This window comes from Eumetopias jubatus, unplaced genomic scaffold (genome assembly GCF_037043125.1).
Source record: "Eumetopias jubatus isolate StellerSeaLion01/CBP00866 unplaced genomic scaffold, mEumJub1_p1.0 scaffold_5, whole genome shotgun sequence".
Taxonomy (NCBI): Eukaryota; Metazoa; Chordata; class Mammalia; order Carnivora; family Otariidae; genus Eumetopias; species Eumetopias jubatus.
Genome location: NW_028274811.1, coordinates 1,520,503 through 1,537,115, shown reverse-complemented (window position 1 = coordinate 1,537,115; position 16,613 = coordinate 1,520,503). Strand labels below are relative to the sequence as shown.

At 53.7% G+C, this 16,613-nt stretch overlaps 1 protein-coding gene across 1 annotated transcript in view; it reads right to left on the bottom strand.

Annotated features, from left to right (window-relative positions):
- Positions 1-3,355: 3,355 nt before the first annotated feature.
- RASGEF1C (RasGEF domain family member 1C) overlaps positions 3,356-16,613 on the bottom strand; it is a 33,378-nt gene continuing 20,120 nt past the window's right edge. The window contains exons 10-13 of the mRNA XM_028093779.1: positions 11,439-11,534; positions 9,536-9,659; positions 4,119-4,191; positions 3,356-3,612 (exon numbers count right to left, since the gene is read on the bottom strand). Of these exons, the coding sequence (XP_027949580.1) occupies positions 3,588-3,612; positions 4,119-4,191; positions 9,536-9,659; positions 11,439-11,534 (318 nt within the window). The 3' untranslated portion in view covers positions 3,356-3,587. The remainder of the gene's footprint in view (positions 3,613-4,118; positions 4,192-9,535; positions 9,660-11,438; positions 11,535-16,613) is intronic.

The following is a 16,613-nucleotide window of genomic DNA, read 5'->3' as shown; positions in this document are numbered from 1 at the left end:
CAGCTTCTTGCCCCCTTGGCGCCTCAGTGGGTGTGTCAACTGTTGAAAGTTAGAGCCTGGGGCATTGCTTGAGGGGTGCCCATTCCTCAGCTGCCTCATCTGAGCTCTGCAGCGCTGGGGGAAGCAGTGGTCCGAGGTCTGATGCCCGCCTGAGAGGTCCGAGGCACCAGGGGCCATGCTGGTGGCCATCTGTTCCTGAGTTGTTAGGGAAGGGGGTTGTTGTCTGTTACTTCATCCTCTGGGACAGTTTTGGCCACACCTTTGAGAACGCCCCCCCCCCGGGGTCCTCGGGGTCCTACCCTGGAGGGCTGCTAGCTGGGATAACCAGGCTTCTGCAGAGGCCTGGATGTGGCTAGATTCCCGGGATAAATCTCTGGTTGTAATGGACACGCCCTCACCTTGGGAACTGTGGGGGGCTGGGGATGGTGGGGGTGCGTCTCCAATGATACAGCCATGTGTGGTCAGGGGTTTCGGCAGACCCATGCATCACCCGTGGGAGAATGGATTGAATCGGAATCCCAGCCAGGCCCGGGGGCCTCTGAAGCAAACCCTGGTCTGGGATGTCTTCTGGTCCCTCCTCCCCACCCAACTTTTCCCTCTCTGGAGGGCTTGGAGAAAAAGCATGAGAAGAGACCACAGCCAGGCCCTCTCCTTGGCCTCCTGGGCACAGTGGGGTTGCTGGCTGCCCTTGGAGCCCCAAGGCCCCGATGCCTGCCTCATGGCTGAGCTGGGCTGTGTGTCGGGGGCCCATGTCGCCTGGCCTTGGGCTGAGCCTCCCGGGCATCAGCCTTGGGCACCACCTAGGCTGCTGACCGTCCCCCCACAGCTGTAGGGCACCCCCCCGCCCCCTGTCATTGAACCCAGCTGCAAGGACTGAGGTCAGGTCAGCAGGAGGATAAAGGGGCTTCTGTAGGGAAGGGCCATGCGTGCTGGATGTGGCCATCAGCAGGGCACCATTCCTGTTGGGGCTCTGAGGCTGCACCTGGCCAAGGGAGACCGTGCTTTTTACCTAGGGGGCCGCCAGGCAGGTGTCCGAGAGAAGGCCCTCCTCTGGGCTGCTCAGAGAAGCAGAGCGCAGGTTCAAGGGCCCCCCTGGGTGTACCGGAGACACAAACACACTCAGCCGGAGCCCCTTCGGGCCCTGCCCTTTCTGTGGGGCTCACGGGGTGCCTCCCTCTCACCTGCCCAGCGGGGGGGTGAGTGCCAGCCTTCCCCTGCCATCCTCCCCACCCCCATTCTGCACTGAGCCACTGAGGGGCTGGAGGGAGCGGGCATGGAGATGGTGGTGGGGGGGTGCTGCACTTGTGACTGGCCTGACAAGGTGGGAAACAGCATGCCAGGCAGTGGGAACAGCATGTACAAGGTCACAGAAGCAGGAAACAGGGAACAGTGTTTCTTTTGCGTTGGGGCCCCAAGCCTGGGGGCGGTAGGGCCCGCAGCTCCCTCTATGGGTGCCGACAAGCTTGATTTGCCACTGGAGCTGCGACTGTGGGTGCTGTTCTGCTCTCTCCAATAGGCTTTCCTCATGCTCCCCACAGCCTGGGGGGAGGTTGCTGCCATCTCTGAGCGGGAGAGAGCAGGGACTGAGCTGGGCCTTGGCTATAGGGAGGCATGGCTGTTGGGGGGGGGCATTTGGGGGCTTGGCTTTGGAGAATGAGCTGGTACCCTGGGCCTGGGTGAGGGATTGTAGGAGGCAGGGGAGTCAACCGTGGCCTGCTGCCCCCCGGGTCCCTCCCAAAGCTTAGCACTCTGGGGTTTCCTCTCGGGTCCTGGGGTTTCCTGCACCAGGTCGCTTGGGAATCGGGAGATGGACATGGAGCCAAGTGAGTGGCAAAGCTGGGCCCTTGGGGGTGAGTGGGGAGCCTGCTCTGGAGTGTCCTGTCTTCCTGGGGCTGGGGTAGGAGACAGCATCCTCTGGTGGACACTGGACTCTGAGCAGGCCTCCCTGAGCTCTCCATCGGCATCGGCCCCGGACTGGCCGTCATGTGTCTCCAAGACCGCGGACCCCTGTGACCTTGCTCCCCGCCTCGGACGGGCCGTACTCAGGGTGACCAGGAGGCGGGGACAGTGGCCACTGCTGTCTGCAGAGGGTCCTGTCATAATGTTGCCCAATGTTGCCCAAGGGATGCCAGGGAGCGAGGGATGCGATGAGGAGGGGCTTCTAGGCAGCTCGTGGGGCCCCAGCAGGAGCTGGGTGTGGTGTAGGGCAGGGCGGGAGCCTGAGGCTGGCTGGAGTCCAGTGCCTATCCCCCCGCTCTGGGGTCTCAGATGCAAAGGGGGTGGGCTGGTCTGGGCAAAGAACGTTCTCATGCCTTCTGGGGACTTGCCGAGATTCTGGGTTTGCTGAGCAGAATTCCCCGAGTCCGAGGAGGCACCAGGATGTGTTGGCTGCTCTGTCTTTGTCTATCGCTCGGAGGGGACCCAAGTCCATGCCACCAGGACAGCCATGTCTGGCACTGAGGGGGGCCTAGGCGCTGGCCAGCGTGGGTTAGTGCACCCCAACACACACCCCCCCACTCTGCCCAGCAGGCCCTGACTGGGAGAGGATATGGGGGTGCACATCGTACTCCCTGCCTTCCTGGCTGGGGGACCTGGTCACGTGCCGGGTGGGGGTTCAGCAGCTCCATGGCCCATCTCCTCCCTGGCACAGAAACTTGACTCAGTGTGTGCGGGTCTGGGGGTGGGGGGACGCAAGGGGGAACCCACAATGGGGCTCCTCCACCCCACCCCACCCCAAGAAGAGACGTGTCTGGCCACATGCAGGGCTGTGGGTGTCCATGTGCCGGGCCCTGTCAGCCCAACATGGGCTCTATGGAGTGGAAATGGCCACCATGGCCCTCTCTGGACCCGAGGCCACAGCATCCCCCGCCTCCCAACAGAAGCGCCTCCCAGGCCCACGAGTGAGAAGCAGTGTGGACGTGGCTATGCAGGGTGTACGCACGTGTTTATACCAACTCTAAAGTTTACAGTGTCCTGTACATGTTGTCATTCTTGTGACTCAAATTTGTCCTGTGACCTGCGTCACAGCTGTCACCAGAAAGCTGTCCCCTGATACCAGCAGGATCCGGAAAGGGGGTGAACTGGGCTGCAGAAACCAGCCCATCCCAGGGTTGGGGGGTGCAGGGTAGGGTCCATCAGCAGAACGACAGGGGCCGCTGGTGGTGCCTGCTGGAGATGTGGGTGCTCCCAGGCCACCTGGGGACAGATGGGGGGTCAGCCTCAGTGCTGCTCATCACCCAGGGACAGAGTGACACCGCAGTCACCCAACGCTCTGGGGGCGGTGCCACGTCCTTGCTGAGGATGGACCGACTGGCCAGCAATGTGACCCCCACCGTCCTGAAGGCAGAGCCCCCGAGGCACGTGCTACCCGCAGGTCAGGAGGCCCTGGGCCCTTCCCCGGAGCTGAAGTTCCACAGAAGGTGGAGAAAGGTCTCCCGGGCCGTGTGGTTGCTGGGGCGGGCGCCAGGCCGTGGGGTCACGGTTTGCAAAGCAGTGAGGTGCCAACACCTCTTATTTTCTGCCGGGCCGGCTAAGGCAGGGCTGTGGAAGGCTTCTGCTGACTTCCTCCTTCCTCCTCCTCCAGCTTCTCACGTCTTCCCCAAAATAGAAGATCTGCAGATTTAAACATGTTCGGGGTGGTGATTATACTTCCATCCGGCGTGTCACCTGCTAGGCAGGCAACTCCCGCCCCGGAGGGGCTCTGTACAACCCTCTTGGCTCAGTTGTCAGGGGCCACTGCTGTGGGTCCACGAACCTCCACTTGGCTGCATTTGTAGGCTGAAGAAGCAGGAGGGGGGGCTGCCTCACTTTCTGGCATAAGAATATGGACCGGGGCGGGGAGGGTCCTGGACCTGGACACACATCTTGACAGCCCACAGGGGCAGCCTGCAGCCATGGATTTTGGGGGACGGTTTGCAATCCCAGCCTCCCTCCTACCCCAGCACCTGAGTTCTGCCACCACCCCTAAGAGCCTGGCCTGACCTGCCCCCGTCCCCGGGGACCTGGGTATCCACAAAGCCCCCGGGCCCTGGCCTGGCCCTAAGCACCCATACCTCTCTCCGCCACCTGCCCCCACCCCGTCAGCCTGTCCCCACTTCTGTCTTGGCTCACAGACTCACCTTAGAGATTTCCACCTCTCTTTTTCTGTTTGGTTCTCTGGGCTCTCACTTTCATAAGAAGCCAAATAAAGACCTAGTCAGGAAGCAAGGTGAAATTACACAGTTACGGTTGGTGATAATAACCTGTTCTACACCGGAGTCTGACCTGCTTTTGGTTCCTAAATTAAACTAGCTGCAAGGGAATCTGTAGACTCCCATGCAGTCCTATGAACTGATTAATACAGAGAGGTCAGTGTACCCTTTCCCTAGTTTCTCCCCATGGGAAGCACTTGCAAAATTATAGCCCAGGACCACCAGCGGGACGATGACATCGGCACCCATCGGGACACAGAACACCCACATTACCACCGGGATCCCTCAGGCTGCCCTCGTAAGGACCAGCCACTTCCCTCCATCCCACCCCCTTCTCAGCCCCTGGCCACCACTAATAGGTTCTCCATGTCCAGATTTTGTCATTCTGTGAGTGTGATATGAGTGGGATCAGTACGTAACATTTGGGACGGGTTCTTCACTGGGAGTAATTCTCCGGGGTTCATCAAAGCTGTAGTGTGTATCCATCCTTCACTCCCTTTTCCTGCTGTACAGGACTCCACAGCACGGATATACCACAGTGTGTCTTTAGCCACTCAGCCACTGGAGGATATCTGCCCTGTTTCCAGTGTCTGGCTACAACAAATCAAGCTGCTATAAACATTGGAGTGCGGGTTTTTGTGCGAACATGAGGGTTTGTTTCTCTGGGACAAATAAATGCCTGAGAGCGCAATTGCTGAGTCAGACGGTAGTTGCATATTTAGTTTTATGAGAAACTCTAACTAGTTCTACATCCCGAAGATTTGCTGTTGTTTGCATTCTTCCTGAAAGTTGTATAGTTTTACATTTTGCATTCGGGTCTGTGATTCATTTGGAGTTAATTTTTTTGTAGAAGGTGTAAGGTTGAGGTCGAGGCTCACTTTTTGGCTTATGGGTGTTCAAATGCACCATCACCGTTTTGGCAAGATCTGTCTTTCCTCCGTTGTATTGCTTTCTCTCTGTTGTCAATCATCGGGCACATCTGCATGGGTCTATTCTTGGGTTCCTCATTCTGTCGCATTGATCCATGTATCTGTCTCACAAATACTACATGGCCTTGAGGAGCATAGCTGTATTATATCAGCTTCACTATTGGTAGAGTGATCCCTCCCCTCTTATTCTTTTTCAAAATTGTTTCAGCTCTTCTAGTTCCTTTGTCTTTTCATATACATTTTAGATCAATTGTGCCTTTATCCGCAAAAAAGTCCTGTTGAGATTTTGATAGGAATTGCATTAAACCTGTACTTAAATTTGGGGAGGAGAATTAGTATCTTTGCTATGTGAGCCTTCCCATTCATGAACATCCTGTCTCTCCGTTTACTTAGATCTTCTTTGATTTCTGTCATCAATAGTTTTTGGCATACGAACCTTGAACATATTTTGTTAGATTTACACCGAAGTATTTCATGTTTTTGAGTGACTATCCTGAGTGATGGGATTGTATTTTTAATTTCAGTGTCCACATATTCATTGTTAGCACATAGAAATATAATAGATTTTTGCATCTTTATCTTGTATTCTTCAACTTGTGCTTAACCACTTAATTCTAGGAGTTTTGCAGATTCTTTGAGACTTTTTACATTTTCGCAAATAGGGACAATGTTAAGTCTTCCTTTCTGATCTGTATTTTCTTTTCTTGCCTTATTGCATGGACTAGATCTCCATTACTATCTTGAATAAAAATGGTGAGAGTAGATATTCTTGCCTTGTTACTGCTCTTAGTGAGAAAGCATTCCGTCTTTCACCATTAAACATTATATTAGTGGAAAAGTTTTTGTAGATGCAATTTATTAAGTTGATAAATTCCCCTCTATTATTTTTCTGAGAGTTTTTCCCATGCCTGCATGTTGAAATTTGTCAAATGCTTTTCCTGTATCAATTGATATAATCAAGTGACTTTTCTCCTTTAGCTTGTTAATATGATAGATCACACTGATTGATTTTCAAATATTGAACAGCCTTGTATCTCTGGAATAAACTCATTTGGTAATGGTATGTAATTATTTTTTGGTATTGCCAAATTCTATTTGCTAAATTTTGTTAAGAAATTTTTGCATCTATATTCACAAGGGATCTTGGTCTTTACTCTCTTTTTCTTTACTGTCTTTGTCTGGTTTTGGTATCAGGGCAATACTGGCTTCACAAAATGAACTGGGAAGTCCTCTCCTCTTCTGTTTTTTGAAAAAGATTGTGCAGGATTTGTATTAAGTCTTCCTCAAATGTTTAATAGAATTCTCTAGTGTAACCATCTGAAGTCAGAGATTTCATTTCTGGGCTGTTTTAGAATTACAAATGAGATTTCCTTAATGGTCATAGGGCTATTCAGCTGATCTTTGTGTTGAGTTTGCGGTAGTTTGTGTTTTTTAAGGAATTGGTCCATTCCATCCAACATGTCAAATTAATGTGTGTAGAGTTGTTCATATTATTTCCTTACTAGCTCTTCAATGTTGGCAGAGTCTGTGGTGATATTCTCCATTTCAGTCTTGATATTAGCAATTTCTGTCTTCTACATTTTCTTTGTCAAGAGGTTCTTTGCTGGAGGATGGCAATTTTACAGTTCTTTTCAAAGAACCAGCTTCCTGTGAGCTATCTGAACAGTGTTTAGAATTCCATTTTGATTTATCTGTAGTAAATTCCTGAGGGATAGTTTCACTGGATATGGAATTCTGGGTTGGCAGTTATTTTTTTTGAAGCACTTGAAAACTATGCCACTGCCTCTGGCCATCGTAGTTTCTGATGAGAAATCTAACGTCATCCAAATAGTTTTGACCCTGTAGGTAAAGTGTCATTTTTCTCTCCGTGCTTTTAAAATTTGTTTCTTTTTCTTTGGTTTTCAGAAGTTTGACTATGATGTATCTTGGTGTGGGTTTCTTTTGATTTATTCTCTTTGGGATTCACTCAGCTTCTTGAATCTCTAGGTTTATACCTTTTCCAAATCTGGGGACTTTCCAGCCATTACTTCTTGGATGAGTTTTTTCAACCCTGCCTGTTTTGTCCCCTTCCTTTCCAGACTCTGATGACAAGAGTGTTAGATCTTTTGTTGGGGACCTCACAGGTCCCTGAGGCTCTGTTGTTCAGATCGTATAATTTCTATTGTTCTGTCTTCTAGCTCACCAGTTCTTTCCTTTGTCCTCTCCATTCTGCTTCTGAGCCCATCCACTCAGTTTTTTATTTCAGTTATTGTACTTTTCAGTTCTATAATTTCCATTTGGTTCTTCCTTATGTCTTCTGTTTCTTTGCTGATACTTTCTATGTTATCATTTATTTCAGGGAGCCTCAAGGTTGACCTGATTGCTAGGTGGGTCCTGCCACGGGGAGCCCGGAGCTGAGGGCAGGACAGGATTTCTGTCAGGGGCTGTGACTGACCCAGTTGGGGCTCAACCCAGCTCAGGTCCCTTCTCCTGCTTTCTCCACTTTTTTCAGGGGACGGGGAGGGAGAGGAGGAAGAAAGGTCACTGGAAGGTGCTGGTCAGAAAGGCCAGGGTTTGATTTGTATGTTCATAGCCAAATCGCCACTTGGCACATAGTAGGCTCTCTAGAGATACTCTTGGCTAAAGAAAGGAATGAAATGCCCTTCTCTCACTCCTCTCCCTGCCCCAGGCCCCCCCACCCCTCTCCTAATATGCCTTTGACACATTTTATTGCCCAACCTCTATTGGCTAATTGTTATTAGCAATCATCTCAGTAACCAGTGTTGTAGGTTGGATAATGGTCCCCAGAGATATCCAGATCCTAATCCCTGGGGCCTGTGAATATTTACCTTCCATGGCCGAAAGGGACCCTGCAGATGGGATTAAGTTAAGGATCTGGAAATGGAGGGATTCTCCTGGATTATCCAGCAGGACCCTAAATGCCACTGCAAGTGTCCTTCTAAGAGGTAGACAGAGGGAGACTTGGCCACAGGAGAGGGAAGATGATGTAATGGTGGAAGCAGAGGTTGGAATGGTGTGATCTGAAGGTGTAGGAAGGGTGACTAGCCAACGAATATGGGTGGCCATAAATACAAGTCATTACAGGCCAGGAAACAACCCTCCCCTCAGAGCCTCCCAAAATAACCAGCTCTGCTGACACCTTGATTTCAGCCCAGTGCAACTGATTTTGGACCATAACCTCCATAAGGGAAAGAGGATAAATTAGAGTTGTTTTGAGCCACCATGTTTGTGGTGATTTGTTACAGGCCCAGTAGGAAACTAACACAAACTAGTATCAGTGGAGGGCTGTCCTATGGGCTTTGCCTGTGCCAACTCAAGTAATTCTCACTGTGGCCTCTGAAGTAGGTTCTCTCATTACCCCACTTTATAGAATGCAGCAGGTGAGGCTTAGAGAGGGTGAGGCACCTGCCCAGGGTCATACAGCTTGCTGGGGTGGGAACAGCTCAGGCTGGTTTATCCATCATGCTGCTGGGCTTCCAGTTACAGGTGAGATCCCTCCAAAAAGTTACTGGCTCCAAAACATAAGAAAAAACTTGAAAGTATTAACACTTAAAAGCAAAATCATTAAAATGATCCTTCCCCTAAGTTTTTGTTTTTGGCAGAAAATGTTCTCCTGAGCATGAGTGGGGAATCCCTTCATAAGATGCTTGCTGTGAAGAGGAGCCAGGCCTCCTTTGTGCTGAGCAGGGGCCTCTCAGGGTGGGTTGAGGGTCTTGGATCCAGGAAGCAGCTAACCATGGGACCATACCACCTCCACTGGGATGATCAACTCGGGCCCAGATGACCACTTGCTTCCAGCACTTTCTCTTCCTGAAGGAGGGGACTCCTGGAGTAAGCTTGCTTAGCAAATTCATAAGCAAATTTGTCATATTTGATAAATGATCAGATGGGAATGCTGATTTACTGGAGGGGATAGACATGAACGGCACTCTGGAGAAAAGATGCCTCATATATGTGCGTACACACACACACACACACACACACACACACACACACACACACACGTACACATACCCAGCTGTGGAAAGACGCACAGTGAGCCAGGGCTCCACCTTCCTTGTGTGAGCACTGGGAGGGGAGTTCTTATCATTATGCCAACTTTACCAATGAGGGAGAATGGGTCAGACAGATGGTTTAGATTTATGATGCCCAACAGCACCCATGCTGTGTCCAAGGGGAAGCCTGGCCCTGGGGACCCTTGAGGTCCCAACCTGCAGCTCCTTGGGCGCCTGTCTTGTGCTGTGGGGGTGGCAACCATCCAGCCAGGGGATGCAGCCTTCTCTGCTCCCTCTCAGATCCAGGAAACATGGGCATAGTACACTCTGCTCAGAGCAGGGGCCCCAAATGTAGATATGACTAAGAGACCACCCGAGAGCCCCAGATCTGGGGGTGACAGAGGCCATGGGACCACCTTACCATCTTCGCTGAAGATGGGAGCGGTGTGCAGGTAGTGGGTGATGCTGGGGTCCTGCTCAAAGGGACACTCCACTTGTTTCCATGTGATGAACTCTCCAACCTGCTTGGCCAGCTCCAGAAATTTCTGCCAGGGTCAGAGAGACACAAAATGGGAGCACCCCAGTGCCTGGAGGTCACCTGTAAGAGTGGGCCAGCCCCACCCATCTCTCCTAGGGAGGCCCACCTCCGGGGAGGGCAGGGCAAAGCACCAGGCAGTAAATGACAGAATCCCCCAACGGGAATGGTGGGTGTTTGCTGTATCTCTTCATTCCCTCTGAGGAATCTGGGGAGAGAGCATCTAGGGCTCATCAGCAGCAGGCAGTGCATTTGGCTAGATGTAAATATTACTCTAGTTTACTTCTATTAATTTTTGTGATTATCCTTACAAGTTTGTTTATTTAGAGAATGAGGCAAATAAATGTACATAAATATATTTAAGGAAGATTAAAGTAAATCCATTTAAGTAGAATTTTATTTAAGTAAACTTTAAGTAAATTTATTTAAATTAAAAAAAAAAACGGTGCTAACTTGAAGGATTTTAAATAAATAGCAGCACCAAGTCATGCCTGGGTGGGAACTATCCTCTGTGGCATCCTTTGATCAGTCCTGGTGGCCGGCTCCAGCCCCCACTGCCTGGGCCCCAAATCTGGGGCCACACGAGCACCTTGCAGTCTTGCCTTTCATCCCTTGATCCCTTGGCCTTGGTTTTGAGGACCAGTTCAAGAAGGGCCCAGTACAGGGCTTCCCACACCTGGTATGTGTAGGCTCTCCTGGACAGTCCAATCCAAGCCCCCCCAGGCCCCTGCAGTCTCACCCAAGCCCAGCCTCCTCCATGTCACCTCCAGCCCAGACTGCCCCAGGGATGCAGCGCCCAGGCTGCCTCAGGGGTAGCCAGGCCTGCCTGTGGCACATGAAGATCTGCTGGGGGGTCTGTGTCTGTGTGAGACCCCACAGCACACGCAGTTCCAGGCCAAAGGGCCCAGGTGTTGGGTGGGGGCCCCCCACCCGGCCGGGGACACCTGCAGGGCAGCTGTGGTTGAAGCCCCGCTTTACAGAGGGAGAGACTGAGGCCCACAGAGAGCAGGGGCCAGCCCAGACTGACTGCCCCATGGTGTTGGAGGCTGGGTGGAGCCGGCGCTAGGGTGCACCTTCTCCCCGTGGAGAAGAGCCTCGTCCTTCCTGCAGACTGGGGCATGCCACCGCTGCATGGCATGCTTGTCTGACTCAGTGACCGCTTGCTCTCACTGCCCAATGCTCTCAGGGCTCCTGGGCCTTGGCCCCACCATGCCTAGCCCACTGGCCACTCCAAGACACGTGTGCCGGGTGGTCCTATGTGGGAGGTCAGCCTAACTTTGTTTCTAAGGAGCTGTGAGGGAGGAATGCACAGCCCACTGAGCACAGGCCTCCCTCTGTCTGGGTGGTCAAAGGGGGCTTCCTGGAGGAGGGGACACTCGAGCTGGTGTCAGTGAGTGTCTTCAGAGGGAGTAGAAATCCTTCTTTCCCTCTGCCCACTCTGCCTGACCACCTCTTCGGGGGCTCAGGGGCCCTCCTTTGGGAGGCCTCCCCTGGCCCATGCCCTGTGCCCCATCCTAGCACCTCGCCCATTGTCACTGTGGGTCTGTGGGGCTTTTCCCTAGCCTGGTGCTCTTCAAGGGCTGAAAATGAGTCTGCCTCACCTGTGGGTGGGCAGTGGGGGATCAATGAGCCTCAGTCTCCTCCTGTGGAAGGGAGAAGTGGGGGGTGGGGGGGGACCCTGGTAATTCCGCCCCGATGTCTTGTAAACTGCGGCATTCTGCCTCAAGTCCCCATTAGTCCAGTACCCCTGTCCTGGGGGCTTTGACACTCTGAGGCCCTTGGACCCTACCTCAAAGTTGACGTGTCCATTGGGGAGGCGGTTGGCACAGCCCTCGTTCAGGAAGTAGATGTCTTTGATGAGCAGGCTGAAGAAGGGAATGACGATCTGGAAGGGAGAGGATGCTGGTCAGCCCTCAGTCAGCAATGGCCAGACTGTTTCCTCCCAGGCCCCATCAGACTCCGGTGCCAACTGAGCGCCTACTGTATACAGTGCCATTCCCCCTGTGTTGGGGCTGGATCAAAGATGCATGGTCCCAGTGCCCCTTGAACATTTCTTCCACTGCCCGCTGGGAGAAGCTGTGGCAGTTTGTCCCCACAATCCAGGGATCCACAGCTCTAGGCCCCATGGTTCAAGTGCTCCAGTTGGAATACAGGTGCATGCGGAGGCCGCCATTAAATACATACGGAATGTGAATCATCTGTTGCACAGTTCTGTGGCCTACTTTTAAAAATATATATTTAGGGATTTGTCATTTTATGCCTGATGCTAGAGATCCGATCCTGTTGCATCCCTGTTCTGGTGCCTGAGGGGACTGACTTCTGAGCTCAGCCTGAGAAGGGCGGGGGTCTCTGTGTGTCACTGCTGGATGCCTTGCTTCTCTCTCCGTGCTCTGCACAAAAGCCAACTGCTGACCTCTAGAGAAGGGACACCCACTGCTGACAGCTCAGACAACCCTCAGGGAGCTGGCTGCTGTGGGTTGAACTGTGGCCCCCCAAAAGATACGTTCGAATCCTAACCCCCAGTGCCTGTGAACGGGACCTTATTTGGAGATAGATAGTTTCTGCAGATGGGACTGAGTTAAGGTGAGGTCACACCGGGCGTGATGAGCTCCACTCTAGGGACTGAGGTCCTTGAGGAAAGAAGGCAATTTGGGCATACGCAGCAAAGAGAGCCATGCAAAGACGGGGGCCGAGGCGGGAGGGACTGGCCCCTGGCCAAGGAATACCTGGGGCCACCAGAAGCCGGAAGGGGCCAGGAAGGATACACCCTTTGGAGGGAGCATGGCCCTGACAATCTTGATTTTGGTAGCTGGCCTCCAGAACCGGGAGATAATACATTTCTGTTGTTCCAAGCCACCCAGTTGGTGTGCTTTGTATGTCGGCCCCAAGGGACTAATACACCTGCTCTGCCCTAGGGCTCCAGAGTTATGCACCTGCTGCCAGGCCAGCCAGGAGCAGCCTCTAGCCCATCACCTTTGGGACCAGGCGCCAGGCCCCGATGTTTCTGGCTCTCCCCCACCCCCGCCCCCCCGCCATCCAAGTTGACAAGGGCTTTGAGGTGAGGAGCTGGGCATGACCATGCTGCTCAGTACAGAAGCATGGACGGCTCGATGGGGCAGGGCAGATGGGAGACTGAGGCCCACAGAACAGCAGGGCCTGGCCCAAGGTCACCCCGTGAGTGAACACTGGGGCTGGGACCTGAGCCAGATTAAGCGGGGAGACCAGTTGCCTGGTTCGTCCAGGACCGAGGGGTGGTGGGCCTGAGGACTTCACTGTGCCAAATATTCCGTGCACGGGGATCAGAGTTTCATTCCTAGCAAGTTCTGTGAAGCAGGGCTCTATTACCCCACCTTATGACAAGAAGCCGAGACCCAGAGAGGTTAAGCAACTCATAAAAGCTCACACAGCAATAAGTACCAGAGGCAGGACTAGGACCAGGTGGCTTGGCTCCAGAGCCCCTGTCTTGCTGGCTTCCTCCCTGTGCCAGGAGGGTGGGTGGTCTCTGTGCATCTCCCCCACACCCCACCGCTGGTGCTGAGCCCCAGGCCCAGGGTCAGTGCATGATGGTTGCACTAGGTTGGAATGGGGACATGGGCCAAGACAGGGAGGGGATTAAGGGCAGTGGGACTCTGTGGACACAGCTCCTCAGGGGCCCGGAGCAGGCCTGCTGGACACTGGGCACTGGGGCTGGTCCTCAGGGAGGCAGCGTTCTCCATGTCTGAGAACTTCTCACCATTTCTGCCTGTCCACGTGGGTCCAGGCTACCATCCTATCAGGCTTTAGCATCCTGGCTGGCAGGACTGTACCCCACTGCCCTTGCTTTCTGGAGCTGAGCAGTTCCATCTGGGGGTCATCCGAAGAAGCTCGTGTGCAGTGGGCCCCATCACAAAGATGGGGGGAGGGGAGCAGGCAGGAAGAAAGCAAGGAATGCCATGACCACTGGAGCCTCCTGGTCTCCAGATTTCAGCTGGGGCAGCCGGGAATTGCGAGAACATCTGCAAGCATCCTTCCTTCCTTCCTTCCTTCCCTCCCTCCCTCCTTCCCTCCTTCCTTCCTTCCTTCCTTTCCTTCCTTCCCTCCCTCCCTCCTTCCTTCCCTCCCTCCTTCCCTCCTTCCTTCCTTCCTTCCTTCCTTCCCTCCTTCCCTCCCTCCTTCCCTCCTTCCCTCCCTCCTTCCCTCCTTCCTTCCTTCCTTCCTTCCCTCCCTCCCTCCTTCCTTCCCTCCCTCCTTCCCTCCTTCCTTCCTTCCTTCCTTCCTTCCCTCCTTCCCTCCTTCCTTCCCTCCTTCCCTCCCTCCTTCCCTCCTTCCTTCCTTCCTTCCCTCCTTCTCTCCCTCCTTCCCTCCCTCCTTCCCTCCTTCCTTCCTTCCTTCCTTTCCTTCCTTCCCTCCCTCCCTCCCTCCTTCCCTCCCTCCTTCCCTCCTTCCTTCCTTCCCTCCCTCCTTCCCTCCTTCCTTCCTTCCTTCCTTCCCTCCTTCCTTCCTTCCTTCCCTCCCTCCTTCCCTCCCTCCTTCCCTCCTTCCTTCCCTCCTTCCTTCCTTCCTTCCCTCCCTCCTTCCCTCCTTCCTTCCCTCCCTCCCTCCTTCCCTCCTTCCTTCCTTCCTTTCCTTCCTTCCCTCCCTCCTTCCTTCCTTCCTTCCTTCCTTCCCTCCTTCCCTCCTTCCTTCCTTCCTTTCCTTCCTTCCCTCCTTCCTTCCTTCCTTTCCTTCCTTCCCTCCCTCCCTCCTTCCTTCCCTCCCTCCCTCCCTCCCTCCTTCCTTCCTTTCCTTCCTTTCCCTCCCTCCCTCCCTCCCTCCCTCCTTCCTTCCTTCCTTCCCTTCCCTCCCTCCCTCCCTCCTTCCTTCCTTCCTTCCTTTCCTTCCTTTCCCTCCCTCCCTCCCTCCTTCCTTCCTTTCCTTCCATCCATCTTTCTATCCTTCTATCCACCCAACCATCCATCCTCCAGTTTCCCACCCATTGATGAAGCACCTCCCGTGGGCCCAGCTGATGGTCCGTATCTCTTTGGAAGTTAGAGGAGAATGCAGCGAAGTGAAATGAATGCACAGCTCTGTAAATCACCCACCTCTAGTCCCAGACCTAAACCACGGCATCCCCGCACCCCCGAGCTGGAAGGGCGCTCAGCGTGCAGGTACAGGGCAGCCCAGTCTGCCCCACGGCCACCTGGCCAGCACGGATGGAGGAAAAGCCAGTTGCCGCAGTTGACAGCTCAGCCCAAAGGCTGCAGTCAGCTCTGCATACACCCCCTACCACCCCCACCGCAGTCCCGCTCCTGGGCCACAGGTCAGCAGCTCTGTGATTGCTGCCCAGCACCTGCGCCCTGGGAACGGGAGGCAGCCCGGTGGTGTGCCGGAGAGGCTGAGTCTGATTCCTGGCCCTGCTGCCTACTTGCTGTGTGACTAGACAGTGAGATCTCCTCTCTGAGACTCTGTCTTCTCATCCGGGAAATGGCCCTGCTAGACTCCATCAGTCGTCGTCAGAATTAAATGGGGCCGGTGACAGAGTCGAGTGGCCCTCGGGTAGCAGGTGCTCAATAAAGCAAGGTCGCTGTCCCTGCCGCTCTGGCTTTCCAGCTTCCTGGCTCCCGGGGGGACAGGCTCACCTGCCCTGGATTTTGAGATCTTTCCTCTCTGAATGCTGCTCCCCGGCAGCAACCCACCTCAGACCTAGAGTTGCCGAGGGGCTCACAGCCTGACCAGGAAAGGCCAGCTGCATAGCATGTAACCAGCAGTGTGGCCAGGATCTGTGTGCAGTCCCCCTGCTGGGCGGGGCGTGCAGGGCTGGAAGGCCTCCCGGGGGGCACAAGTGTGCCTGTCTCGGTCTGCTCCCCAAGCCGAACTAACCCCTGGTGCCCATCCGGTCCAATTCTGAGTGACTTTGAATTTCAAGACAAGCAGCTTGTTCTGCGACCCCGCGGGCTGGAAACAGACCTGCGCAAACCATGGCAGAGACCTAATTCCACCAATATTCCTGCCCAGAGACCAGGCAGACAGGGCACAGCAAGCCTTGGTGGTTTCTTCCCATGGAGATGACCACTCTAATTGCCAGGCTGGTGATAGGTCCTAAGTCAGAGGCTTGCTGCAATCCCGAGGCGCAGTTTCTGGTGTGGGAGGCCACCAGGAGAATTTGGGAGACCAATACAATCGATCAGGGTCAGCAAAGGCACCTCCCCCCCCCCCCCCGCAATGTAGAAGAACAGAGCCTGTGAAAAGGCAGTTTTAGTGAGTGAGAAGCTTGGTTCACTCAGTGTCAAAAACGTGACTGTGATCTGAGGCCCCATCAGTGAAGGTCTTGCATTTGGAGTAAGGTGATGGAAGACTCTGAGCACTTAGAGACCATTTGATCTGAAACAATTTGATCTGACAAGTCAAACTGTTCAGGGACCAAAGAGATCCAAGTGGGGAGGGGACTGGAGCCTGGGCTGTTGACTTTGGAAGCAGGAGAGGCCTGGGGGGCACTAAAGGAATAGTCTGGGGGGGGGTGAGGAGCTGGGTAGTTCAGCTAGTTGAGCATCCGACTGGATTTTGGCTCAGGGCATGGTCTCAAGGTGGTGTGATTGAGCCCTACGTTGGGCTCCATGCTCAGCGAGGAGTCTGCTTGGGATTGTCTCTCTCCCTCTGTCCCTCCCCACTTGCGCACACTCTCTCAATGAATGAATGAATGAATGAATGAATGAATGAATGAATGAATAAATAAATAAATAAATAAATAAATAAAATCTTAAAAAAAAAAAGAGAGAGGGAGCAGCCTCCCTCTGCACGGCCCTCCAGAGAGCCAGAGAGGACAACCCCAGTCCAATAAGGAAGCATTTCCTACCAGTGGAAGCTGTGTGAGTATGGGCTGATATGTCCTGTGAGGTGGTGAGTTCCCCATTTTGGAGGCATGCAAGGAGCATGGCTGTCTATACAGATGCTGCAGAAGGGCAGGGGGCTGGACCAGGTGACCTTGGAGTCTGCATCCTGGCTCTCT